At 46.8% G+C, this 27,328-nt stretch overlaps 1 protein-coding gene and 1 non-coding gene across 2 annotated transcripts in view; one reads left to right on the forward strand and one right to left on the reverse strand.

The window, feature by feature from the left end:
* Window positions 1-2,437: 2,437 nt before the first annotated feature.
* Window positions 2,438-27,328, reverse strand: part of CNR2 (cannabinoid receptor 2) — a 49,006-nt gene continuing 24,115 nt past the window's right edge. The window contains exon 2 of the mRNA XM_050792020.1: window positions 2,438-6,866. Coding sequence (XP_050647977.1) covers window positions 5,739-6,821 — 1,083 coding nt within the window. The 5' untranslated portion in view covers window positions 6,822-6,866 and the 3' untranslated portion in view covers window positions 2,438-5,738. The remainder of the gene's footprint in view (window positions 6,867-27,328) is intronic.
* On the forward strand, window positions 15,200-15,300 carry LOC126945699 (small nucleolar RNA U13). Its single transcript, XR_007722533.1, has one exon. It is a non-coding gene; the product is annotated as a small nucleolar RNA U13 (small nucleolar RNA).

The raw sequence follows: 27,328 nt of genomic DNA on the forward strand, positions 1-27,328 counted from the left end.
TCGGGATCGCTTGAGCCCGGGAAGTTTGGGCTGCAGTGAACCGAACCGTGATCACGCCTCTGGGAGTAATCCATTTTGCTGCAGCAATCCTGCAGGGGTAGGCTGAAGTCAGATCACAAGTTTTTTTTAGTGATCACTTGGGAGCCATAGGGGGCTGGAGGAGGAGATACCAGACTGGAAGGGTATCTAACAGCCCTGACAGAAATAAGGAGGTAGACGGATGATGGGAGGAAACATTATGAGGGGAGAGGAGGGAGAAAAGTAGGTACTGAAAGAGGGGGAGTGGGCAGGACCGTTTCATCTGTCTAGTATTTACTGAGCTTTCTTTGGGAATTCTGAGGCATTTCAAATAGCTTAGCTTCTACCGACATCACGCCACTGCACTCCAGCCCGTGGGCGACAGAGCGAGACTCCGTCTCAAAAAAAAAAAAAAAAAAAAAAAGAAAGAAAAGAAGAAAGAAAGAAAAGAAAAAGAAAGTGGAGAGCCAAGGGGACCCAGGCCAAAGGATTGCCTGGCAGGGAAGTTCCCCAGTTCCTCTGCAATTTGTACGTGCTGCACATACTCAAACGGGAGGTGAGGCTATTAGCGAGGGAAATACAGAAGTCAGAAGTCTCTGACCGGACAAGGTGGCTCACGCCTGTAATCCCAGCACTTTGGGAGGCCGAGGTGGGCAGATCACCTGAGGTCGGGAGTTTGAGACCAGCCTGGCCAACGTGGTGAAACCCCATCTGTACTAAAAATACAAAATTAGCCGGGCGTGGGGTGCGCCTGTAATCCCAGCTACTCAGGAGGCTGAGGCAGGAGAATAGCTTGAACTCCGGAGGTGGAGGTGACAGTGAGCCGAGATCGCACCACTGCACTCCAGCCTGGGCGATAGAGCGAGACTCCGTCTCAAAAAAATAAATAAATAAAATAAAAGAAGAAGAAGTCTCATGACCCCACGTAGCACTCTCAGTTCCCACATGCCAGTGAGAGAATGGCAGCACTTCAGAGTTGGAAGGGACTTTGAAGATCCTAGGCACCATCCTCTTCCCTACCCTTCCCATTGTACAGAGGAGGGAACTGAAGCCCAGAGAGGGCTGGGGGGCTGCCCAAGATCATGCAGCTAGTTTGGGTCAGAGGTGGGACTAGAATCCATGTCTCTGGGTGCAAAATCTATGCCTTTGTTCATGCTGCTTCTTTCTTGCACCTCATGAGAAGTCAGAGCCTATGTTGACAGAACCCAGCACTTCCTCATTCTGGCAGTGACAAGGAGAGACAATGATTATTGCTGAATCACAGCTATTTTCTTTTCTTTTCTTTTTTTTTTCTTTTTCTTTTCTTTTCTTTTTTTTTTTCTGAGATGGAGTCTTGCTCTGTCACCCAGGCTGGAGTGCAGTGCTGCAATCTTGGCTCACTGCAACCTCCACCTCCTGGGTTCAAGCCATTCTCCTGCCTCAACCTCCCAAGTAGCTGGGATTACAGGTGTGCCACTATGCCTGGCTAATTATTGTATTTTTAATAGAGATGGGGTTTCACCATGTTGACCAGACTGGTCTCGAACTCCTGACCTCAAGCGATCCTCCAGCCTCGGCCTCCCAAAGTACTGGGATTACAGGCGTGAGCCACTGTACCCGGCCCACAGCTATTTTCTTTATCTTCTGTTTCTTCTTCTGCCAGATTATTTTGAAATATTGCCCAAAACAGTAAGCATGAACACCTTAGGAAAAAACCAAACCCATCCACATACATTTTCTAGTAATCGGTTTGCATAGTGGTCTTTGATGTTACACAGCTTGTCTTGGGGAAGATAAAATGGGACATTGTGATCTTCATTTATTTCTCCTTATCCACATAACCAAAACGTGCACCTGCAGGGACAGGTGAGATGCATCGATGTAGAGTGAACAGAACTAGAAGTTAGAAAACCTGGGTTTGTTGCACTGGACACCATCTCATTTGTCTCCTTGAGCAAGTCTTGTCCACTGTCTGGGCCCATTTCCTCAACTAAACAACAAGGGCAGTTCTTAGTGACATCTAGGTCCCTTTTGCACCCTTGTTCTCCTCCCTCATAAGCTCTGCTTCTCTACTTAAAGCAGACATAGAGGCTGGGAGTGGTGGCTTACACCTGTAATCCTAGCACTTTGAGAGGCCAAGGTGGGTGGATCACTTGAAGTCAGAAGTTCAAGACCAGCCTGGCCAATATGGTGAAATTCTGTCTCTACTAAAAATACAAAAATTAGCTGGGCATGGTGGCAGGTGCCTGTAATCCCAGCTACTTGGGAGGCTGAGGCAAGAGAATTGCTTGAACCCGGGAGGCGGAGGTTGCAGTGAGCCAAGATTGCATGCCACTGTACTCCAGCCTGGGTGACAGAGTGAGACTTTGTCCCCCATCCCCCCAGAAAAGCAGAAATACAGTGTTGCTGTGAAAGGAGAGAAGTGGAAAGTGTGGAGGTGCGTTTAATTAAATGATTTTTAGAATCTAGTTTTATCCATTCAAGAAGTATTTACTCAGTGCTTGTTTGTGCCAGGCACTTGGGCATTTTCTTTGCCAAAATGAGAAAGGATTCCACTGATGAATAAAGAAAGGCATGCTTCAACTTTAAGGAATGACAATATATAAACGTGCAAATTCCCCTTTAAACATTTATGCCACTTCTTTGCCTTTCAAAAAGATTGGTGTCGGGGTTAAAATAAGATTTGATTTTCCAAACATACATCAGAGCTTTTCAGAAACAGTTCAGTTTCACAGATATTGACCAGATCCCTTCAGATGCACTGCTGGGCCCTGACTGAGCACTGGGGTTGCAGAGGTAAACCTGGAGCTCATCTCGTGGGGGGAGGATAAACTAGTGACTGCCACTCAACACAGCCCAGAGGGTGGACTTTGTTCCTGGGTCTGTACTGAGTTGCATAGTGTCCCCCTAAACTTCTTGTCCACCTGGAATCCGTGAATGTGACCTTGTTTGGAAACAGGGTCTCTGTAAATATAATTAGTTAAATTAAGATGAAGTCATACTAGATTAGGTTGGGCCAAAATCCAGTGATTGGTGTTCTTTAAAAAAGACACCAGGCCGGGTACAGTGGCTCACGTCTGTAATCCCAGCACTTTGGGAGGCCGAGGTGGGCGGATCACTTGAGGTCAGGAGTTCAAGAGCAGCCTGGGCAAGACAGTGAAACCCCATCTCTACTAAAAATACAAAAATTAGCTGAGCGTGGTAGCAGGTGCCTGTAGTCCCAGCTACTTGGGAGGCTGAGGCAGGAGAATCACTTGAACCTGAGAGGCGGAGGTTGCAGTGAGCCAAGATCGTGCCACTGCACTCCTGCCTAGGCAACAGAATGAGACTCAGTCTCAAAGGAAAAAAAAAAAGACACCAAGAGACACAGAGGAAAGGCCATATGAAGACAGAGGCAGAGGTAGGAGTGATGTTTCCGCAAGCCAAGGAATGACAGGGACTACCAGAAGTTGAAAGAGTCAAGGAATAATCCTCCCCTTAAACTTTTGGAGGGAGCAGGGCCCTACTACACCTTGATTTTGACTTCTGGCCTCCAGAATTATGAGAGTAAGTTTCTGTTGTTAAGTCACCGGCTTTGTAGAAATTTGTTACAGGAGATTAATACAGGACTATTTAATAAATGGAGTATATTGAGAATCTACGATGAGTTAACTTTGCAGCAATCTGATGCTACAGATAGCTAATATTATCCCTAATGAGCAATAATCAAGCAGAATTTGACTGAACGAGGCCAAAAGGTTAGTGGTTAAGAGGTCAGGTTTTGAAGTCAAACAGAACTAGGTTGGAGACCTCAGCTCTGGCACTTAGCAGGGTGACCTTAGGCAAGTGACTTTGCATCTTTGAGGTTGCCACATCTATAAAATGAAGATAACTAAGACCTTCTTATTAGGTTACTGGGAAAGACAAAGTGAAATAAGGCATTTAAAATCACTTAGCCCCCTGCCTGGCACATAGTAAAGGCTCAATAAAGTGAGCTGGCTTGTATGACCAGAGCACATGGTAGGTCTACCCTACCATTAATTGAGTTAACTCAATTAATCCCTATTACATGACCCTGCATATTTCCTTTGTTGTACCACCTGCAATTATCTTCTTTATTGACTTATTGGCTGTCTTGCAAGTAGGATATAGACTGTAAGTCCCATGAGATAGGGGCACAGTCTTATTTATGGCTGGGTACTCAGGACCCTGCACAGAGCCTGGCTCATGTTTATGAGATGAATAAATAAGTGAATGGCTAGTGGATATTTCATCTTGAAAGTATTAAACGAAGACATGTTTAACCTATATCGTTCATTGTATTCCATCTGTGGTCCCAAATAATTGCATTAGAATTCCTCTGCAATCCTCCTGCCACCAACAATTTCTCTTGTTGGCTGTTTTAGGCTCCTTGGGGAGGAACCCAGCCTCCCTAATATGAAAAGTGGGTATCCTGGGATCTATTTTATTTTATTTTTTTGAGACAGAGTCTCACTCTGTTGCCCAGGCTGGAGTGCAGTGGTGCGATCTTGGCTCACTGCAACCTCTGCCTCCCAGGTTCAAGCAATTCTCCTGTCTCAGCCTCCCGAGTGGCTGGGACTACAGGCACCTGCCACCATGCCCGGCTAATTTTTGTATTTTTAGTAGAGACAGGGTTTCACCATATTGGTCAGGCTGGTCTCAAAACTCCTGACCTCAGGTGATCCACCCACCTTGGCCTCCCGAAGCGCTGGGATTACAGGTGTGAGCTACCGCGCCCGGCCCCTGGGATCTATAAAAGCATGGAGTTATATTCTAGCTGGGGTCAATGGACTGAAATGTCAGCCCCATACTGGCATATAGGAAGGGCATTTCCCCTCCTCTCACTTGCTCTGCTTATTATATGTTATAGGGGTGTGGAGGAGGCAAGGGAGCTGAATTGGGGGCAGACGGGGGTACAGTTTGGGGATTTATACAATCTTTGTGAATATCTTCCTTTTTTTTAGAGTTAGGTTAGACCAGGACATTGCCTGTTTCCAGCAGCACCACCAGGACTGCTGCTGGAAGGACTTCAGAGGGTCAAGAAAATTCTCTGAAGATTTTTGTGTCTCAAGCGATCCCAGCCTCCTCTGTATTTCCAGGGACCTCAGGTTATAGGTGGGGATTATTAGAATATCAGAGAGGGTCCTCGCCCAAACAGCAGGATGCCCCAAACTGAAGGCTTGTCATTTATCTCTGAAAGAGGCAAGTCAACACTCTTAATCCTTATCATAGCATAGTTCTCGGTCCTCAGTGGCAAGGGTGACCTGAAAGTTGGGGCCTTTCATAGCTCCAGAGCCAAGGAGGCCTTGACAATTAGGCAGGGAGAAGACCTGGATGTCCATCCCATCTGATACCCTGACTTCCCAAGAGAACAACCCATTCTTCTCGGATTTCTCCCAAGTCCCTCTTTGCTGGGCCTGGAGGCTCCCTCTGGCTCCTGTGGTCTCTGGAGGATGCAGGCACAAAGCCTGACCTGACTTGTACTGAGCCTGTCCCAGGCCCTTTGCATCTCGCCCACCTGGCTACTCCTCGTGGGCCCTACCTATCCAACAGACTGTGTGCAGGTGGGCAAGGCCAGGCTGCCTTCCAGGAGTCAGTTCCAACACTCATCAGCAAAAAGGGGTCCGTGTCTAGGTGCCTGGGGCTGGTTCAAGTAAGAAGAGAGTGCCAAGACCCCTCTCTCTCCTCCAGGGAGTGAATTGATTTCTGACTTGGGTTGTTTAAATTGGGAAGAGGCCTCATCAGCAACTGGAGTGGTCTAGATCTCTGGAATCTGGCCACGGAGTGATTTTCCCATCAGCCTCTGTCTCGGTGACTGAGGACCTCGGGGCTTCTTCTTTTGCCTCCGACCCAAGGCCCCTCACACACTTCCTCCAGTGAGCCAGGCAGTGATGGGCAGAGGAGCGGATCTCCCCACTCCTCAGAGCGTAGATGACAGGGTTGACCATGGAGTTGACGAGGCACAGCATGGAGCAGAAGGCAAAGGCCTTCTTGACCTGGTCGCTGAGCGTAGTGGCCAGGCTGTGGACCATGAGGGCCAGCACTGGGAACCAACAGATGAGGAGCACAGCCAGCACCAGCCCCAGGGTCTTGGCCAACCTCACGTCCAGCCTCATTCGGGCCATTCCTGGCACCTGCCTGTCCTGGTGCCCAGACAAACTGGCTACATGTTGATGGGCTTTCCAGAGAACATGCCCATAGGTGTAGATGATTCCGGAAAAGAGGAAGGCGATGAACAGGAGCCAGCCCAGCAGGTAGTCATTGGGAATCAGTGGAAAAAGCTCAGAGCAGGGCCTGGGACAGCAAGTCCATCCCATGAGCGGCAGGTAGGAGACCAGTGCTGAGAGGACCCACATGATGCCCAGGGTCACCAGTGCCCTCCCACGGGTGAGCAGAGCTTTGTAGGAGGGTGGGTAGCGCAGGCAGAGGTATCGGTCAATGGCGGTCAGCAGCAGGCTACCCACAGAGGCTGTGAAGGTCATGGTCACACTGCCAATCTTCAGCAGGAAGACAGCCTTGGAATCCATACCATGGAAAACATGAAAATTCACAAAGCTGCATGCAAAGACCACACTGGCCAGGAAGTCGGCTCCAGCCAAGCTGCCAATGAACAGGTATGAGGGCTTCTGGCGAAGCCGGTGGGAGGACAGGATCAGATAGAGTACAGCCACGTTCTCCAGGGCACTTAGCAGGCCCAGAAGAGTGCACAACACGGCAATAGCTATCTTCTGGGGACCACTCAGGATCATGTAATCCTTCATAGGGTTGAAATCCAAGCCATTCTTGGAGCCATTGGCTATCTCTGTCACCCAGCATTCCTCCATGGGATGGGCCCTTCAGATTCCACTGAGCTTGTCTAGAAGGCTTTGCTGCAGTACAATGAGAAGAAGAAAATCTTTTTCAGTAAGCACAAGAATGACCTCACCTGATAACTGACTGTAGCCAAGACTGCTACCTGTATGGATGGATTCTATGTTGGAAAATCAGTTTCTATTTTGTTTCCCTGTATTTTGCCCTTTCTCCAACCAAATGGGCAGCCAAATCTGTCCTGGCGGCCTCAGGGGAGGTATGTGGGAATGCAACAAGCAGAAGTGACCTGTAAGATTTTTGGCCTTCCATTTTCCAAAAGACTAATCCTAAGACTTCCTTTTGAAGCAAGAGAAATCCCAAAAGGTCAAAAGCAAGAGGAAATCAAAACCAAGAAGAAGTGGAATCTAGAGTGATAAGGTTGAGGTTTTTTTTGTTTGTTTTACATTTTGTTTTGTTTTGTTAATTTGCCAATTTTGACAAGTAAAGTACTGAAGTTTTAACAACCATTTGGGGATGGGAGATATGAATTTGGCTTCACATCAAGTGATGGGAAGAGAAACTACAGAAGATTAAACAATTTTTTTAAAACTTTTTATTTATTTATTTATTTGTTTTTGAGACGAAGTCTTGCTCTGTCACCCAGACTGGAGTGCAGTGGTGTGATCTCTGCTCACTACAACCTCTGCCTTCCAGGTACAAGTGATTCTTCTGCCGGGCGCGGTGGCTCAAGCCTGTAATCCCAGCACTTTGGGAGGCTGAGACGGGCGGATCACGAGGTCGGGAGATCGAGACCATCTTGTCTAACACGGTGAAACCCCGTCTCTACTAAAAATACAAAAAACTAGCCGGGCGTAGTGGCGGGCGCCTGTAGTCCCAGCTACTCGGGAGGCTGAGGCAGGAGAATGGCAAGAACCCGGGAGGCGGAGCTTGCAGTGAGCCGAGATCGCGCCACCGCACTCCAGCCTGGGTGACTGAGCAAGACTCCGTCTCAAAAAAAAAAAAAAAAAAAAAAAAAAACAAGTGATTCTTCTGCCTCAGCCTCCCAAGTAGTTAGAACTACAAGTGCCCATCACACCCGGCTAATTTTTGTACTTTTAGCAGAGACTGGGTTTCGCCATGTTGGCCAGGCTGGTCTCAAACTCCTGATCTGAGGTGATCCACCCACCTCAGCCTCCTAAAGTGCTGGAATTACAGGTGTGAGCCACTGCGCCTGGCCAAAACATTTTATACTAGATAAAATATAGGAGTCCAGTTAAATTTGAATGTTGGCTGGGCATGGTGACTCACGCCTGTAATCCCAACACTTGGGGAGGCCGAGGTAGGCGGATTATGAGGTCAGGAGATTGAGAACATCCTGGTTAACATGGTGAAAACCCATCTTTACTAAAAATACAAAAAATTAGCTGGGCGTGATGGCAGGTGCCTGTAGTTTCAGCTACTTGGGAGGCTAAGGCAGAAGAATTGCTTGAACCCAGGAGGCGGAGCTTGCAGTGAGTCGAGATTGTGCCACTGCACTCCAGCCTGGGTGACAGAGCGAGACTTTTTCTCAAAAAAATAAATAAATAAATAAAAAATAAAATAATAAAAATAAAAAAATTTGAATGTCAATAAGAAGTAACTTTTTAGTATATGTCCCAAATATTGAAGAAAAAATCCTCAGGAATCTAAATATTGTATGGTTTATTATTAGACATTATTAGAAAGCAAACTAAACATTTATTTGGAGGGATTCGCTTTATAAACAGGTTGTATAGGAGTACCACATATAAAGGCCCATGAAATTTGAGTTCACGGTGCAAAATGCGCAAGGAAACATGAGCAAGAGTCAGCAGAAATGTCAGACAGTAGAATTACACTTTCTTTTTTTTTTTTTTTTTTTTTGAGACGGAGTCTCGCTCTGTCGCCCAGGCTGGAGTGCAGTGGCCGGATCTCAGCTCACTGCAAGCTCCGCCTCCCGGGTTCGGGCCATTCTCCTGTCTCAGCCTCCTGAGTAGCTGGGACTACAGGCGCCCGCCACCTCGCCCGGCTAGTTTTTTGTATTTTTTAGTAGAGATGGGGTTTCACCGTGTTAGCCAGGATGGTCTCGATCTCCTGACCTCGTGATCCGCCCGTCTCGGCCTCCCAAAGTGCTGGGATTACAGGCTTGAGCCACCGCGCCCGGCCAGAATTACACTTTCATGAACTTTGTATAATTATTGGGTATACCTTATAAAAATATGTCTGATATAAAACAATAAAGAATTAAAAACATGAGTACAGAATGAGAGATTGTTTCTGGGTAGATCTGAAAAAGATTCAAGTAGAATTTCTGGAAGTGAAAAATAAAATCATTGCAAAAAGAAATCCTTAAGGGATGAATTAAAGAGCAAAACAGAACAACTGAAAAGCATTGACTTAGAAAGTAGATCTGGGGCTGGGCACAATGGCTTATGCCTGTAATTCTAGCACTTTGGGAAGCTGAGGTGGGCGGACTACCTGAGGTCAGGAGTTCGAGGCTGGCTAACATGGTGAAACCCTGTCTCTACTAAAAATACAAAAATCAGCTAAGCATGGTGGTGGACACCATGCCAGCTGCTCAGGAGGCTGAAGCAGGAGAATCGCTTGAACCCAGGAGGTAAAGATTGCAGTGAGCTGAGATCACACCACTACATGGCAGCCTGGGTGATAAGAGTGAAACTCCGTCTCAAAAAAAAAGAATGTAGATCTGAAGAAATTTCTCACAATGCAGAACAAGGAGTGAAGTGATGGAAAATAAGAAAGAGAAGTTAAGAGACATGAAGGATTGAGTAAAAATGTTTATATCGGCCGGGCGCGGTGGCTCAAGCCTGTAATCCCAGCACTTTGGGAGGCCGAGACGGGCGGATCACGAGGTCAGGAGATCGAGACCATCCTGGCTAACACGGTGAAACACCGTCTCTACTAAAATACAAAAAAAATTAGCCGGGCGAGGTGGCGGGCGCCTGTACTCCCAGCTACTCGGGAGGCTGAGGCAGGAGAATGGCGTGAACCCCGGAGGCGGGGCTTGCAGTGAGCTGAGATCCGGCCACTGCACTCCAGCCTGGGCCACAGAGCAAGACTCCGTCTCAAAAAAAAAAAAAGTTTATATCTCAGTGGAGTGTTAGAGTGGATAAACAGAGAAAATTGGTGGTGGGCAATAGTCAAAGAGGTAGTAGAAAAGAATTATCCATCCAGACGGGGCAACATGAAAAAACCCCATCTCTACAAAAAAAAATACAAAAATTAGCTGGGTGTGATGGGGCATGCCTATCGTCTCAGCTACTTGGGAGGCTGAGGTGGGAGGATCACTTGAGCCCAGGGAGGTCGAGGCTTCAGTGAGCCATGATTGTGCCATTGCACTATAGCCTGGGCAACAGGATGAGCCCCTGCCTCAACAACAAAAAAAGAATTATTTAGGATCCATGAAAAATAAGACTATTCAGATCTGGAAATCACAGAGAACCCCAAGCAGAATTTTTTTTTTTTTTTTTTTTTTTTTGAGACAGAGTTCCCAGGTTCAAGTGATTCTCCAGCCTCAGCCTACTCACATAGCTGGGACTACAGGTGTGCACCACCATGCCCAGCTAATTTTTGTATTTTTAGTAGAAAAGGGGTTTTGCCATGTTGGCCAGGCTGGGCTTGAACTCCTGGCCTCAAGTGATATGCCCACCTTGGCCTCCCAAAGTGCTGGGATTATAGGCATGAGCCACCACGCCCAGCCCCAAGTAGAATTTTTAAAAACACATTCCATATTCATGTATATCATGTAGCATACATATCAGAATACCAAAGACAAAGAAAAATATAGGGCAATAAGAAATGAAAAGACAAATTACCTGTAAGAGAACTATAATTAATTTTAAGAGCAGATTTCTGAGTAGCAACAATAGAAGCCAAAAAGTAAAGAAAAAACTGTCAGTCTAGAATTTTATACCTGGCTAAACTATCATTCAAGAATGAAGTCCAAAAAATTCAAAGAAAATTGTTCACTAACAGACCTTCACTGAAGGAACATCTAAAGAATGTGCATTTTATAAGGATATTCAACCCAAAGGGAAGAAAAGAAAGGCAAGAAAGAATAGTGAGTAAGTAGGTTGACAAATATATGAGTAAAGAAAAGCAAATGCCTTTATAAAACAATAATGATAATAGTGAGTAATTTACACCTGTAATTCCAGCACTTTGGGAGGCTGAGGCGGGCGGATCACTTGAGGTCAGGAGTTTGAGGCCAGCCTGGCCAACATGGTGAAACCCATCTCTACTAAAAACACAAAAATTAGCCAGTTGTGGTGGCATGCACCTGTAGTCCCAGCTACTCAGAAGACTAAGGCAGGAGAATCGCTTGAACCTAGGAGGCAGGGGTTGCAGTGAGCTGAGATCATGCCACTGCACTCTAGCCTGGGTGACAGAATGAGACTCTGTCTCAAAAAACAAAACAAAACAAACAAAACAAAAGTGGAGATTGGGCACATGGCTCATGCCTGAAATCCTGGCACTGTGGGGAGTCCAAGGCAGGAGGGTTGCTTGAGCCCAGGAGTTCAAGACCAGCCTAAGCAGCATGGTAAAACCCATCTCTACAAGAAATAAAAATTTAGTCAGGGGCCGGGCGCGGTGGCTCAAGCCTGTAATCCCAGCACTTTGGGAGGCTGAGACGGGCGGATCACGAGGTCAGGAGATTGAGACCATCCTGGCTAACACGGTGAAACCCCGTCTCTACTAAAAAATACAAAAAACTAGCCGGGCGAGGTGGCGGGCGCCTGTACTCCCAGCTACTCGGGAGGCTGAGGCAGGAGAATGGCGTAAACCCGGGAGGCAGAGCTTGCTGTGAGCTGAGATCCGGCCACTGCACTCCAGCCTGGGCAACAGAGCGAGACTCTGTCTCAAAAAAAAAAAAAAAAAAAAATTTAGTCAGGCATGGTGACATATGCCTGTATTCCCAGTTACCTGGGAGGCTGAGGACAAAGGATTGCTTGAGCCCAGGTGGTTGAGGGTACAGTGATCTATGATTGTGCCACCACACTCCAGTGTGGGTGACAGAATGAAACTTTGTTTCAAACAAAAACAGAAACAAAGTAGAAATAAAATTGTGAATGACAAAAATGCAAGACAAGAAAGGGATGAACAAAGTTAAAGCTTTGTCTGGGAAGTGGGTAAAGACATTGATTAATTTTAGGCTTAAAAAAAAAAAACAGGCATCATCTCTTATCTGGTTTACTGCAATAGCTTCCTAACTGGGTCCCCTGCTTTTAACCAGGCCCATTTCTAATCTAGTTTCAATACAGCAGTCAGGGTGATCCTTTAAAAATACAGGATCTTGTCATTCCTCTGTCCCAAACCTGCATAGCTCCCTAGTCCACTATGTAAAAGCCAAAGTCCTTAGTGTTATGGTCCCTTCTACTATGATTCCCTTGGTGACTCAGCTTTAGCCACATTGGCTTCTTAATCAGTCTTCTCTTCAGCCGCAGGTCCGTTCCCTCTTCCTCAATTACCTTTCCCTCAACATTGACTTGGCTTGCTCTCACCTTCTTTAAGTCTTTGCTCAGATCTTACTTCATCAATGACACCTACCCTGACTACCCCATGTAATACCCTAACTCATCCCAACCTCCAACTCTTTTTTTTTTGAGATGGAGTTTTACTCTGTCACCTAGGCTGGAGTGCAGTGGCACAATCTCGACTCACTGCAACCTCTGCCTCCTGGGTTGAAGCCTTTCTCCTGCCTCAGCCTCCCCAGTAGCTGGGACTACAGGCACATACTGCCATGCCTGGCTAATTTTTTGTATTTTTAGTAAAGACGAGGTTTCACCGTGTTAGCCAGGCTGGTCTCGATCTCCTGACCTCGTGATCTGCCCGCCTTGGCTTCCCAAAGTGCTGGGATTACAGGTATGAGCCACCATACCCAGCCCAACCTCCAGCTCTTTACACTGACCTATTCTTTATTTTTTCCATACCACTATCACCTTCTAATATATAAAATTCATTATTTTTAGTTTTTATTTTTTTTGAGATGGAGTTTTACTCTTGTCACCCAGGCTGGAGTGCAATGGCGCAATCTTGGCTCACTGCAACCTCTCCCTCCAGAGTTCAAGTGATTCTCCTGCTTCAGCCTCCTGAGTAGCTGGGATTGCAGGCACCCACCACCAGGCCTGGCTTTTTTTTTTTTTTTTTTTTTTTTTTGTATTTTTAGTAGAGATGGGGTTTCACCATGTTGGCCAGGCTGGTCTCAAACTCCTGACCTCAGGTGATCCACTCACCTCCGCCTCCTAAAGTGCTAGGATCACAGGTGTGAGCCACCACACCCGGCCTATAATTTATATATGTAATTTAAATATAAATTAACATGTTATATATAATTTAAATATAATTATAAATATAAATTAATATAAAGTGATCTGTTATATAAAATTATATTCTGACTATATAAAATTTATTTAGAAATTAAGAATTAAAAGTCCTGGTGCAGTGGCTCACGCCTGTAATCCCAGCACTTTGGGAGGCCGAGGCGGGTGGATCATGAGGCGGGTGGATCACAAGGTCAGGAGATGGAGACCATCCTGGCTAACACAGTGAAACCTCATCTCCACTAAAAATACAAAAAGAAATTTAGCTGGGCGTGGTGGTGGGCGCCTGTAGTCCCAGCTGCTCAGGAGGCTGAGGCAGGAGGATGGTGTGAACACGGGAGGCGGAGCTTGCAGTGAGCCGAGATCACACCACTGCACTCCAGCCTGGGCCACGGAGCGAGACTCCATCTCATTAAAAAAAAAAAAGAAAAAGAAATTAAGAATTAAGGCCGGGCGCGGTGGCTCACGCCTGTAATCCCAGCACTTTGGGAGGCCAAGGCAGGTGGATCACCTGAGGTCAAGAATTAGAGACCAGCCTGGCCAACATGGTGAAACTCCATCTCCACTAAAAATACAAAAATCAGCTGGGCACGGTGGCAGGCACCTGTAATCCCAGCTACTCAGGAGGCTGAGGCAGGAGAACCACTTGAACCCGGGAGGCAGAGGTTACAGTTAGCCGAGATTGTGCCATTGCCCTCCAGCCTGGGTGACAGAGCAAGACTCCGTCTCAAAAAATAATAAAAATAATAATAATTTTTTAAAATTACTGGTTGAGGCCGGGCGCGGTGGCTCAAGCCTGTAATCCCAGCACTTTGGGAGGCCGAGACGGGCGGATCATGAGGTCAGGAGATCGAGACCATCCTGGCTAACACGGTGAAACCCCGTCTCTACTAAAAATACAAGAAAATTAGCCGGGCGAGGTGGCGGGCGCCTGTTGTCTCAGCTACTCGGGAGGCTGAGGCAGGAGAATGGCGTGAACCCGGGGGAGCGGAGCTTGCAGTGAGCCGAGATTGCGCCACTGCACTCCAGCCTGGGGCACAGAGCAAGACTCCGCGTCAAAAAAAAAAAAAAAAAAAAAATTACTGGTTGGGCATGGTGGCTCATGCCTGTAATCCCAACACTTTGAGAGGCCAAGGTGGGCAGATCACATGAGGCCAGGAGTTTGAGACCAGCCTGTCTCTAGTAAACCCCATCTCTACTAAAACTACAAAAATGAACCGGGCCTAGTGGTACACATCTGTAATCCCCGCTACTAAGGTGGCTGAGGCAGGAGAATCACTTGAACCTAGGAGGCGGAGGCTGCAGTGAGCATCACTGCACTCCAGCCTGGGCAACAGAGTGAAACCCTGTCTCAAAAAAAGAAAAAAAATATTACTAGGCTGGGCACGGTGGCTCATGCCCGTAATCCCAGCCCTTTGGAGGCCGAGGCGGGCAGATCACCTGAAGTCGGGAGTTCGAGATCAGCCTGACCAACATGGAGAAACCTCGTCCATACAAAATTACAAAAAATTAGCTGGGCATGGTGGTGCATGCCTGTGATTCCAGCTACTCGGGACGCTGAGGCAGGAGAATGGCTTGAATTTGGGAGGTGGAGGTTGTGGTGAGCCGAGATCGTGCCATTGCACTCCAGCCTGGGCAACAAGAGCAAAACTCTTTCTTAAAAAAAAAAAAAAAAAAAAAAATCACTAACAAAGTTCATAGGTATGCGTTTTTGTTTTGTTTTGTTTTTCTTTTTTTGAGATAGAGTCTCACTCTGTTGCGCCCAGGCTGGAGTGCAGTGGAGCAGTCTTGGCTCACTGCAACCTCCACCTCCTAGGTTCAAGTGATTTTCCTGCCTCAGCCTCCCAAGTAGCTGGGATTACAGGCGCCAGCCACCACGACTGGCTAATTTTTTGTGTTTTTGGTAGAGATGGGGTTTCACCATATTGGCCAGGCTGGTCTCAAACTCTCCACCTCAGGTTATCCGCCCACCTTGACCTTCCAAAGTGCTGGGATTATAGGCATGAGCCACCATGCCCAGCCTCAGGTATGGATCTTTAAAAACACACCTCAGGATCCCTTTGTAATTCATAAGCGTGATGACTGGTTTTCACGCTCATATGTGAGATGTTCCTTCCTCAAACCTATGATGACATTGTCATGTTACCAGCCGACGTGCGAAAAAAGGAAAAAAGACACACTTCTGAATAATTCATGGGTCAAAAAGTCATAAAGGAGATTAGAAGATACTTGGCATTGAATGACTATGAAATTGTGAGACATTAAAATGTGTGAGATTCATATGAGTAGTATGCAAAGGGAAATTTACAGCTCTAAATGCTCATACCGTCAGACGCGGTGGCTCATGCCTGTAATCCCAGCACTTTGGGAGGCCAAGGCAGGTGGAGCACCTGAGGTCAGGAGTTTCAGACCAGCCTAGCCAACACGGTGAAACCCTGTCTCTACTAAAAATACAAAAAAAAAAAAAAAAGTTAGCCAGCATGGTGATCGGTGCCTGTAATCCCAGCTACTTGGGAGGCTGAGGCAGGAGAATTGCTTGAACCCAGGAGCCGGAGGTTTCAGTGAGTCAAGATCGCACCACTGCACTCCAGCCTGGGCAACAGAGCAAGACTTTGTTCTCAATAAATAAATTAATAAATGCTCATACTACAAGATTAAAAAGTCTCCAGAGCTCATCATGCAAATCATGAAATTAGAAGAAGGGCCATGGCATACATTCAAAGAAAGCAGAAGATAGAAATAATAAGAGCAGAAATTAATGACATGGCAAAACTACAGGAAGAGAAAGAACTGACAAAGTCAAAGCTGGCTGTTTGAAAAAATTATAAAATAGAGGACCACAGGCAAGATAAGTAAAGGAAAAAGGAGAGCAACCACAATGAAGAAAAATATAGGGCATGAAAGAGAAATGGTCAATAATCCTTTGAAAAGATGCATAACCTCAATAGTAGACAGAGAAATGTGTTTCACTCCCACCAGATTGGTAAAAAAGTAAGGCTGAAATACTGAGTGCTGGAGAAGGCGTGGAGCCAAAAGAACTTTCATTGCGATGGGGTTGTAAGTTGGCATAGACACTTTGAAGAGCAGCTTGGCAAAATCCAGTTAAGTTGACAATACATCAACTGCAGTTCCAGGAGTATGTTCCGGAGGAACTTCCGCATATGTGTCCAGGGAGGCATGTACAAAAATGTTCTCTTTAGCATTTTTGAAATAGAAAAAAAAACTTCTAAATGTCCATCAACTGGAAAATGGATAAGTAACTTGTAATATAGCCATACAAAGCAATACCATGAAGTGGTGAAAATGTGCCAACAATGATGAATCTTAAAAACACAGTGTTAGGCCTGGTGCAGTGGCTCACGACTGTAATCCTGTTTGTAATCCTCGTACTTTGGAGGCTGAAGCAGGCAGATTGCCTGAGCTCAGGAGCTCGAGACCAGCCTGGGCAACACTGTGAAAACCTGTCTCTACTAAAATACAAAAAATTAGCCGGGCATGGCGGTGTGCGCCTGTAGTCCCAGCTACTCGAGAAGCTGAGGCAGAAGAATTGCTTGAAATCAGGAGGCAGAGGTTGTAGTGAGCTGAGATTGCACCACTGCACTCCAGCCTGGGTGACAGAGCAAGACTCCATCTCCAAAAAACAAACAACAAAAAAACAAAAACAAAAACAAACCCCACAGTGTTGGGCCAATCCCTTGTAAAGCATACTCCTTTTTTTTTTTTTTTTTTTTTTTTTTTTTTTTTTTGAGACGGAGTCTGGCTCTGTCGCCCAGGCTGGAGTGCAGTGGCCGGATCTCAGCTCACTGCAAGCTCCGCCTCCCGGGTTTACGCCATTCTCCTGCCTCAGCCTCCGGAGTAGCTGGGACTACAGGCGCCCGCCACCTCGCCCGGCTAGTTTTTCGTTTTTAGTAGAGACGGGGTTTCACCGTGTTAGCCAGGATGGTCTCGATCTCCTGACCTCGCGATCCGCCCGTCTCGGCCTCCCAAAGTGCTAGGATTACAGGCTTGAGCCACCGCGCCCGGCCGTAAAGCATACTCCTTAAGGAGAGTTTAGAGGATTTACGAGTAGATAAAAGTGAAGAGAACTTGCAGGCAGCAATATAGCATTTTAGAGAATCGGGAGGGATTTCCCCATACTGGACTTGAAAACCGAGCCTTGCCTGAGGCAAAAGGAAACATCTGTGCGTCTCTATAGACTATGTATTTTTCTTTCTTTCTTTTTTTTTTTTTGAGGCGGAGTCTGACTCTGTCGCCCAGGCTGGAGTGCAGTGGCACAATCTTGGCTCACTGCAACCTCTGCCTCCCGGGTTCAAGTGATTCTTGTGCCTCAGCCTCCTGAGTAGCTGGGATTACAGGCATCTGCCACCATGCCCGGCTAATTTTTGTATTTTTAGTAGAGATGGGGTTGTTGGCCAGGTTGGTCTTGAACTCCTCTCCTCAAGTGATCTGCGTGCCTTGGCCTCCCAAAGTGCTGGGATTAGAGGTGTGCAAGCCACCACACTCAGCTATGTATACTTTAGTGATTATTTTTCCTCAAAACATTAAATACTTAAACACTAAAGTAGTTACAATTGAAAAATTGAAAGTTAAGTGTATTAAAACTTAAAATATTACTTTACTATTATTATTTCAAACAGAGGCTAGGCATGGTGGCTTACACCTATAATCCCAGCACTTTGGGAGGCCAAGGCTGGCAGATCACTTGAGGTCAGGAGTTTGAGATCAGCCTGGCCAACATGGTGAAACCCAGTCTCCACTAAAAGTACAAAAAAAGAAAAAATCAATTAGCTGAGAATGGTGGATCACACCTGTATTCCCAGCTACTCCAGAGTCAGGCTCGAGAATCACTGGAATGCAGAAGGGGGAGGTTGCAGTGAGCCAAGATCGCGCCACTGCACTCCACCCTGGGCGACAAAAACTCTGTCTCAAAAAAAAAACCCAAAAAACAAAAAAACAAAAACAAAAACAAAAAACTGATATTTAAAATAGAGACCGGGTCTTGCTTGCTTGTTGCCCAGACTGGTCTTGAACTCCTGGCCTCAAGCAGTCCTCCCTCCTCAGTCTCTGAAACTGCATGAATCACCATGCCTGGCCCACAATATTATTTTATAAAGTTTAAAGATATATGTATTTTTAAAACTTCTTTAAAAATAAATATTAAGAACATATATACAAATAGATTTTTTCTTTTGGAGACAGGGTGTGGCTATTGCCTAGGCTGGAGTGCAGTGGTGCAATCATAGCTCACTGCAACCTCGAACTCCTGGCCTCAAGTGATCCTCCTTCCTTGCCCTCCCAAAGCTCTGGGATTACAGGTATGAGCCATTTGCACCTGGTCTGATCTAGTTTTTTAAGTATGAGAACTGAGCTGTGCTGTAAATGTGGCTTCTCTGAATTGAGATGGGCTATAGGTAGAAAATACACACTGAATTTTGAACAGAAGAATATAAAATACTTCAATAATTTTTTATATCGATGAGGTTGAGATGACAATATGTTGGAATATATTGGGTTAAATAAAAATTTGTTTCACCAGTTTATTTTTATTTTTATTTTACTTTTTTGAGATGGAGTCTCGCTCTTGTGGCCCAGGCTGGAGTACAGTGGTGCAATCTCGGCTCACTGCAACCTCTGCCTCCCAATTCAAGTGATTCTCCTGCCTCAGCCTCCTGAGTAGCTGGGATTACAGGCATGTACCACCATGCCCAGCTAATTTTTGTATTTTTAGTAGAGACGGGGTTTCACCATGTTGGTCAGGCTGGTCTCGAACTCCTGACCTCAGGTGATCTGCCCGCCTCAACCTCCCAAAGTGGGATTACAGGGGTGGGCCACCATGCCCGGCCTATTTTTAAAATTTTAAATATGTCTATGGAAATTTTTATTTTATTTTATTTTATTTATTTAATTTGAGACGGAGTCTTGCTCTGTCACCCAGGCTGGAGTGCAGTGGCCTGATCTTGGCTCACTACAAGCTCCGCCTCCCGGGTTCACACCATTCTCCTGCCTCAGCCTCCCAAGTAGCTGGGACTACACATGCCCGCCACCTCGCCCGGCTAATTTGTGTGTGTGTGTGTGTGTTTAGTAGACAGGGGGTTTCACCGTGTTAGCCAGGATGGTCTCGATCTCCTGACCTTGTGATCTGCCTGCCTCAGCCTCCCAAAGTGCTGGGATTACAGGCGTGAGCCATCACGTCCGGCTGGAAAATTTTTTAATTATCCATGTGTCTTATAGCTTTGTGGGACAGCTCTAGACCCCAGGAGAGCTGCCTGCCAATCAGAACTCATTCCCCAGCTTGGCTCAGCTGGATGCCTCACAGGTCCCAAACAGTTCTGTTTTCTTGCCTCCATGCCTTTGCACCAGGGGTCTTTCCCTGGCCTACTTCCCTCCTGACCTCCCCTCTGGGCTCATGTCCTGCCTAGTAAAGCCTTCCCAGATCCCGCAGTCACACCTGAAGCACCTGGCCCGCTCTGCATGTATGATAACTGGTGCTGCACTGGTCTTTCACCTCAACTAGACCACTAACCACGCTGACCAACATTTGAATGGAATTTCAATTCCACAAAATATTTTTCACAGCCACCACCTAGTTTTTTGTTTTGTTTTGTTTTTGTTTTGTTGTCGTTGTTGTTGTTGTTTTGAGACAGGGTCTCCCCCTGTCATCCAGGCTGGAGTGTAGTGGTGCAATCTCAGCTCACTGCAACCTCCGCCTCCCGGGTTCAACCGATTCTTGTGCCTCTGCCTCCCAAGTAGCTGGGATTACAGGCACACACCACCATGCCCAGCTAACTTTTGTATTTTTAATAGAGACAGGGTTTCACCATGTTGGCCAGGCTGGTCTCAAACTCCTGACCTCAAATGATCCACCCGATTCAGCCTCCCAAAGTGCTGGGATTATAAGCGTGAGCCACCGCACCCGGCCGACCATCAAGCTTAATCCCCACAACTCTATCATATTAGACTTATGCTTATTGCTATTTCACAGATAATAAAAGCTCGGCAATGTTAAAGCACTGGGCTGAGGCCACACGGCTTGTTGAGGTCAGAACTAAGGCTTTATTATTTCTGGACCTTTAGTGGCTCAGCACAATGCCTGCTGCATAGAAGGTGCTCAAAAACTTTTTTTTTTTTTTTTTTTTTTTGAGACAGAGTCTCACTTTGTTGCCCGAGCTGGAGTGCAGTGGCGAGATCTCAGCTCACTGCAACCTCTGCCCTCTGAGTTCAAGCGATTCTCCTGCCGCAGCCTCCCGAGTAGCTGGGATCACAGGCATCTGCCACCGCGCCTGGCTAATTTTTTGTGTTTTTAGTAGAGATGGGGTTTCACCATCTTGGCCAGGCTGGTTTTGAACTCCTGACCTCGTCATCCACCTGCCTCGGCCTCCCAAAGTGCTGGGATTACAGGCATGAACCACCATGCCCGGCTTCAAAAACTATTAACTGAGGCTGGGTGCAGTGGCTCACACCAGTAATCCCAGAGCTTTGGGAGACTGAGATGGGAGGATCCCTTGAGCCCGGGAGTAGGAGGCTGCGGTGAGCTATAGTCATGCCACTGCACTACAGCCTGGTTGACAGAGAAAGACCCCCATCTTAACAAACAAACAAACAAACAAACAAAAAAAACTATTAATTAATGAAATCTACTTGGATGGAAAGGGGTTGTCTTGAATAGCACAGACCCCAAGTATGAGTGTGAGGGAGATGTAGGTTTAAATCCTAGCCGGTGACCTCATTCAAAATACCCAGTGCCTCGGTCTTCTCATTTCTCATCTGTAAAATGGGGTTTTCTGAGTATTTAAATAAATTACTATAATACATGGAAGTGCTCATTGTTGCCATTATTATTACTCTTAGGCACATCTTCAAATGGGGCTAGGTCACCTACTCTGTGAGGTTGCTAAGAATAATATGCCTGGGCCGGGTGCGGTGGCTCACACCTGTAATCCCAGCACTTCGGGAGGCCGAGGTGGGTGGATCATGAGACCAGGAGTTTGAGGCCAGTTTGGCCAACATGGTGAAACACCATCTCCACTAAAAATACAAAAATTAGCCAGGCGTGGTGGCATGCGCCTGTAATCCCAGCTACTCAGGAAGCTGAGGCAGGAGAATCGCTTGAACCTGGGAGGTGGAGGTTGCCATGAGCTGAGATTGTGCCACTGCACTCCAGCCTGGGTGACAAAGTGAGAATCTGTCCCAGAAAAAAAAAAAGGGATCCGGGCATGGTGGCTCACACTTGTAACCCCAGCACTCTGGGAGGCTGAGGTGGGCAGATCACAAGGTCACGAGTTTGAGACCAGCCTGGCCAATATTGTGAAAGCCGGTCTCTACTAAAAATACAAAAATTAGCTGAGGGCATGGTGGCGCGCGCCTGTAATCCCAGCTACTCAGGAATCTGAGGCAGGAGAATTGGTTGAACCCAGGAGGTGGAGGTTGCAGTGAGCCAAGATTGTGCCACTGCACTCCAGCCTTGGCAACAGAGCCAGACTACATTTCAAAAAAAAAAAAAAAAAGAATAATATGACTGGAGCACTATAAGAGCTCAATAAATGTCAGTCCTTTTTATAATCCAACGACTTTAAAATTTTTAAGAGGAAGGTGCTTTTTACAATCTGCATGACCCCTGTTTATAACAGGTAGATATGGCCCTGTCTGGAAGCCAGGGGTTCTGACTCCAAAAGGGATTTCTATCTGTCCAAAGTGAAGACAGGGAGCTGGGTTTCCTATTGCTCTGTGCGTTCTGATGTTGCCTTGTTAAGACCTGCATCCAAATGCCCCTATTTCCTGCCCTTACCTACTTTGGATAATAACCATACGTGTTGGTGGCCATGCCGGGCCTAGGTGAGGCCCAAAGCCAGCCACCACCCCCCTGCAATATCCCTCTTCTAGGCTGGATTCTACATGGAGTAAGCCCTATCTTGACTGCAGGGGGCTTCATATCACCTATGTCCTTTCTTCAAGGCAGCCCAGGTTCCTCTAGGAACAGATTGAAAAACCTCTCTTCTAATCCAACGCCATCATTTTGCCATCCAGAAAACTGTCCAAGAATGGGGATGTAATTTGCCTAAGGTCACCCAACATATGAGCAGCAGAGCTGCAATTATCCACATATCCCGAGGCACAAGGCAAAACTCCTGTGCAGTAGGCATAGAGATGGCCCTATGCAGAGAAGTTGGAGATAGACACCCTTTGTGGGTTTTCTTGTTTTTTTGTGTGTTGTTTTGTTTTTGTTTTTGAGGCAGAGTCTTGCTCTGTCGCCCAGGCTGGCATTCAGTGGCACGATCTTGGCTTACTGCAACTTGTGCCTCCTGGGTTCAAGCGATTCTCCTGCCTCAGCCTCCCAAGTAGCTGGGATTACAGGTGCATGCCACCACACCTGGTTAATTTTTAAATTTTTAGTTGAGACAGGGTTTTGCCATGTTAGCCAGGCTGGTAATTTTTGTTGAGTGGTGTCAAAGTCACACCTGAGCTCAGACAGAAAAAGGTGCCAGCTCACCTCTCCATCCTGGTCGCTAGGGAGTGGCAGACAGTGCAAGCCTTCCTCAGCTCCCATATCCTCACCTGGCTACTTCTGAAAGTTTCCAGCTCAGGGGGCTAAGAGGCCCCCTGCAACCCTGCTAGGAACCCCCTGCCCCATCCCCTGCCACCCAGGGACTCTCTTCCCTTGTTTCCCTTGGAAAACAGCCTCTTCCAGTCAGGAAATGGCTTACCCCATGTAGAATCCAGCCTAGAAGAGGGATGCTGGGGCTGATGGAGGCTGACTTCAGGTCTTATCTAGGCCTGGCATGGCCACCAATATGTGTGGTTATTATCCAAAGTAGGTAAGGGCAAGAAATGCAGGCATTTGGATGCAGGTCTTAACAAGCCAACATCTGACAATGGGATGCACAGAGCAACAGGCAACCCAGCTCCCTGTCTTCCCTTTGGACAGATATAAATCCCTTTTGGAGTCAGAACCTCTGGCTTCTAGACAGAGCCTTTTTCCAGGGCGAAGACTGTCTGAACATCCAGCACAGAGATGAAGCAGGAAATTAAGAAAATAACAGAATAATGGTATAAGTAATAATAGTAAAAATTATAGTAATAGTAAAAAAAAAAAAAAAGCCCATAAAATGAATTGCTATATTAACCAAGGCTAAAAAAAAAATGTAAGCAGCCCCCCCAAAGTTAAAATAAAATTAACTGTCTGTCCCAAGAAACACTAACCACATCTACCCTCCACATATTTTGTAGGCTCCATAAACTCCTGTTTCTTTCTCCCCTGCACAGCTGCAAGGTCACAAGACAAATAAGGATAAACTGCAAACCAAGTTTTCCCAGAGATGTAAGACATGTTGCAAAAGTGTCACAACAGCCTTTATTCTTGCTTCTGTAAGCTTGCTTCCTGCTTCACACAATGCCCGCCTCAAAATGCTTAAAGGGGACTGATTTTCTTTGTCCTGGGCTCAGACTTTCAGGACACATGTCTGCTGAGCCGGTGTACACCTTAAATAAACACTTTCCTGCCCTTGTTCGGTCTCTCTGGTTCCTTAATTTCCTGCAAGAGAGACAGACTTAGTGTTTGCCACAGTGAACAGTGTTCTAGTTCTGCCTCCGCCATGGCTCATCAGGTGACTTTGGGCAAGTCCCTTCAACATTCTGAGCCCCTTTTCTCATCTGTAAAATGACAGTAACAATACCTGTGCCATTCTCCTTGAGATGCCAAATGGGCTGATGACCTCCATCATAGCTTCTTACCCTGGGTCCACGGGTAGGCTTTGATGAGGGTATCGGTCCTTTCGAGGCATATTTAAGACTTTATGTCTGTGCCTGTTTTGGTTAGGGGGAGAAGGATTCACACTTTTTATCAGTGTGCCAGCAGAGTTCTGAATATTAAGAATCACTGATGCATGCAAAAACATTTTGTGATCTGATGCTGTACAGATGTAAGAGGAAAAGAGAAGCAGGAATCTTTCTGAACCTATTCTGGGTTGTCTGATTAAAAAAGAAAAAAGGCCAAGGGCGGTGACTCACGCCTGTAATCCCAGCACTTCGGGAGGCTGAGGCGGGCAGATCACTTGAGGTCAGAAGTTAGAAAAGACCAGCCTGCCCAACATGGTGAAACCCCATCTCTACTAAAAATACGAAAAGAAGCCGGGAGTGGTGGCAGGTGCCTGTAATCCCAGCTACTCAGGAAGCATGAGAATCACTTGAACCCAGGAGGCAGAGGTTGCAGTGAGTTGAGATTGCGCCACTGCACTCCAGCCTGGGCAACAGAGCCAGATTCAGTCTCAAAAAAAAAAAAAAAAAAGGCCGGGCGCGGTGGCTCAAGCCTGTAATCCCAGCACTTTGGGAGGCCGAGACGGGCGGATCACAAGGTCAGGAGATCGAGACCATCCTGGCTAACACAATGAAACCCCGTCTCTACTAAAAAATACAAAAAAAACTAGCCGGGCGCGGTGGCGGGCGCCTGTAGTCCCAGCTACTCCGGAGGCTGAGGCAGGAGAATGGCGTGAACCCGGGAGGCGGAGCTTGCAGTGAGCTGAGATCCGGCCACTGCACTCCAGTCTGGGCGGCAGAGCGAGACTCCGTCTCAAAAAAAAAAAAAAGAAGAAAACAAAAGTGAACCACCATGACCAAGTGCTTTCTTCACCTAACAAAAATACCACTGTTCAGAAACCACGTGGCACTTCCCACAGGGAGCATCCATGGTGGGGTGGGCTGTAGCCTAGAGCCTGGCTCATACTGAGCATCTGGGAAGGGAACCTTGGGACCTGAGAAACTGCTCAGAAAAGGTGTGCCTGGGGGTTTTTCTGACCTGAAGTGAAAGCTTGAAGTGAAAGAAGCCACAGTAGCAGCTGGCCCCACGTTGCTGCTATATTTAAATCTCTCAGAGCTGGAGGCAAGGAGGAGAATGATGTCCTGCCTGTGGCTACACACCTACAGTGGGAAGCTGAGATTTGATGCCACAAGCCTCATCATTTTTATCCCCAAATGGGAGTAGGGAGGCCTAGGTTCTTTGCCTTGTCCTGCTACTGAGTGACTTTGGGCAGGTCCCTTTTCCTAGCTAAGGCCTTTCTTTTCTTTCTTTAATTTTTATTTTAAAAATATAAATAGGGTCTTGCTATGTTGCTCAGGCTGGTCTCAGACTCCTGGCCTCAAGCAGTCCTTGCACCTCAGCCTCCCAAAATGTTGGGATTATAGACATGAGCCACCTTGCCTGACCATCTGGGCCTTTCTTTTCTCGTCTTCAAAGCAGTTGGATTGATGGGGGTGATTCCCAAGGTCTCCTCCAGGAAACTTAGCATGTTGGATCACAATGTCACAGGTTTGGGAACCAGACCTTCCTGGATTAAAATCCAGCTCTTCAACTTTCAGGCTGTGTGACCTTGGGCAAGTTACTGCACCTCTCTGAGCTTCTGTTTCATTCATTTGTAAACTGGGAGAAATACTATCCATATCACATTATTATACAGATTAATGATAGAAGTTTACCAAATTCATGGCACTGTACCTGGTTTACAGTAGGTATCTAATCAAAGGCAGGAGATGCTTAATAGAGTTAGTTTATAGGATTCTTACAGGATTCTGTGCCAGGCATGGAGGCTCATGCCTGTAATCCCAGCACTTTGGAAGGCAGACAGGTGGATCACTTGAGCCCAGGAGTTCAAGACCAGTCTGGCCAACATGGTAAAACCCTGTCTCTACAAAAAATACAAAAATTAGCTGGGCACAGTGGTGCATGTCTGTAGTCCCAGCCACTGGGGGGACTAAGGCAGGAGAATCACTTGAGCCCAGGAAGTCAAGGCTGCAGTGAGCAGTGATTGTGCCACTGTGCTCTAGCCTCGGCTACAGAGTGAGACCCTGTCTCAAAAAAAAAAAAAAAGAAGAAGAAGAAGAAAAAAAAGGATTCTGTCCTCCAGTCATGCCTGACCTTTGCCTGAGAGCTGAGGCAGATAGAACCATCCCTACTTATTCTCGGCTGACACTTTGCCACCACTGAAGACAAACCACCACATTTTGGAAAACTTGTTCAACCTGCAAGAATGATCCATCAGAAACAGACCCGCTGGGCGAGGTGGTTCATGCCTATAATCCCAGCACTTTGGGAGGCCAAGGCGGGCAGATCACCTGAGGTCAGGAGTTTGAGACCAGACTGGCCAACATGGTGAAAACCCATCTCTATTAAAAATACAAAATAAGCAGGGTGTGGTGGTGCACTCCTGTAATCCCAGCTACTCGGGCGGCAGAGGCAGGAGAATTGCTTGAATCCAGGAGGCGGAGGTTGCAGTCAGCTGAGATCACACCACTGCACTCCAGCCTGGGCAACAAGAGTGAGACTCTGTCTCAAAAAAAAAGAAAAAAAAGAAATAGACCAAAGTGACCCTCTTGACCTGCTCCCGAGCTGGCTGTGCCCCTGCTGCTGTGTTCAGCCATGGGGCTTTCCTTCCACATTTCTTCTCCTAGTCCCCCCTCTGTTCTTCTTCTTCTTCTTCTTTTTTTTTTTTTTTTGATACAGATTGTTGTTCTGTTGCCCAGGCTAGAGTGCAGTGGTGTGATCTCAGCTCACTGCAACCTCAACTTCCCAGGTTCAAGTGATTCTCATGCCTCAGCCACCCAAGTAGCTGGGATTACAGGCGTGGGCCACCACACCTGGATAATTTTTGTATTTTTAGTAGAGACAGGGTTTCACCATGTTGGCCAGCCTGGTCTGGAACTCCTGACTTCATGTGATCTGCCCACCTCCCAGAGTGCTGAGATTACAGGTGTGAGCCACAGCGCCTGGCCTCCCTCTGTTCTTTGTAGCCCTTGATTGCAGTTGCAATAAAGTTTTCTGGAGTTTGGGACTGTAGACTGTGGGTTTTTTTGACCAAATCTTTTGTGTGTGTGTGTGTGTGAGCCTATGAATTATATTGAAAGCCCAAATCAGCCAGGCATGGTGGCTCACACCGTAATCCCACCACTTTGGGAGGCTGAGGCAGGCAGATCACCTGAGGTCAAGAGTTCGAGACCAGCCTGGCCAACATGGTGAAAATCCACCCCTACTAAAAATACAAAAGTTGGCCAAGTGTGGTGGTGGGTGCCTGTAATCCCAGCTACTTGGGAGGCTGAGGCAGGAGAATTGCTTGAATCCGGGAGGCAGAGGTTGCAGTGAGCTGAGATCGCACCACTGCACTCCAGTCTGGGCAACAGGAGCAAAACTCCGTCTCAAA

The sequence above is a fragment of the Macaca thibetana genome, chromosome 1, assembly GCF_024542745.1.
Source record: "Macaca thibetana thibetana isolate TM-01 chromosome 1, ASM2454274v1, whole genome shotgun sequence".
NCBI classification, from domain to species: Eukaryota; Metazoa; Chordata; class Mammalia; order Primates; family Cercopithecidae; genus Macaca; species Macaca thibetana.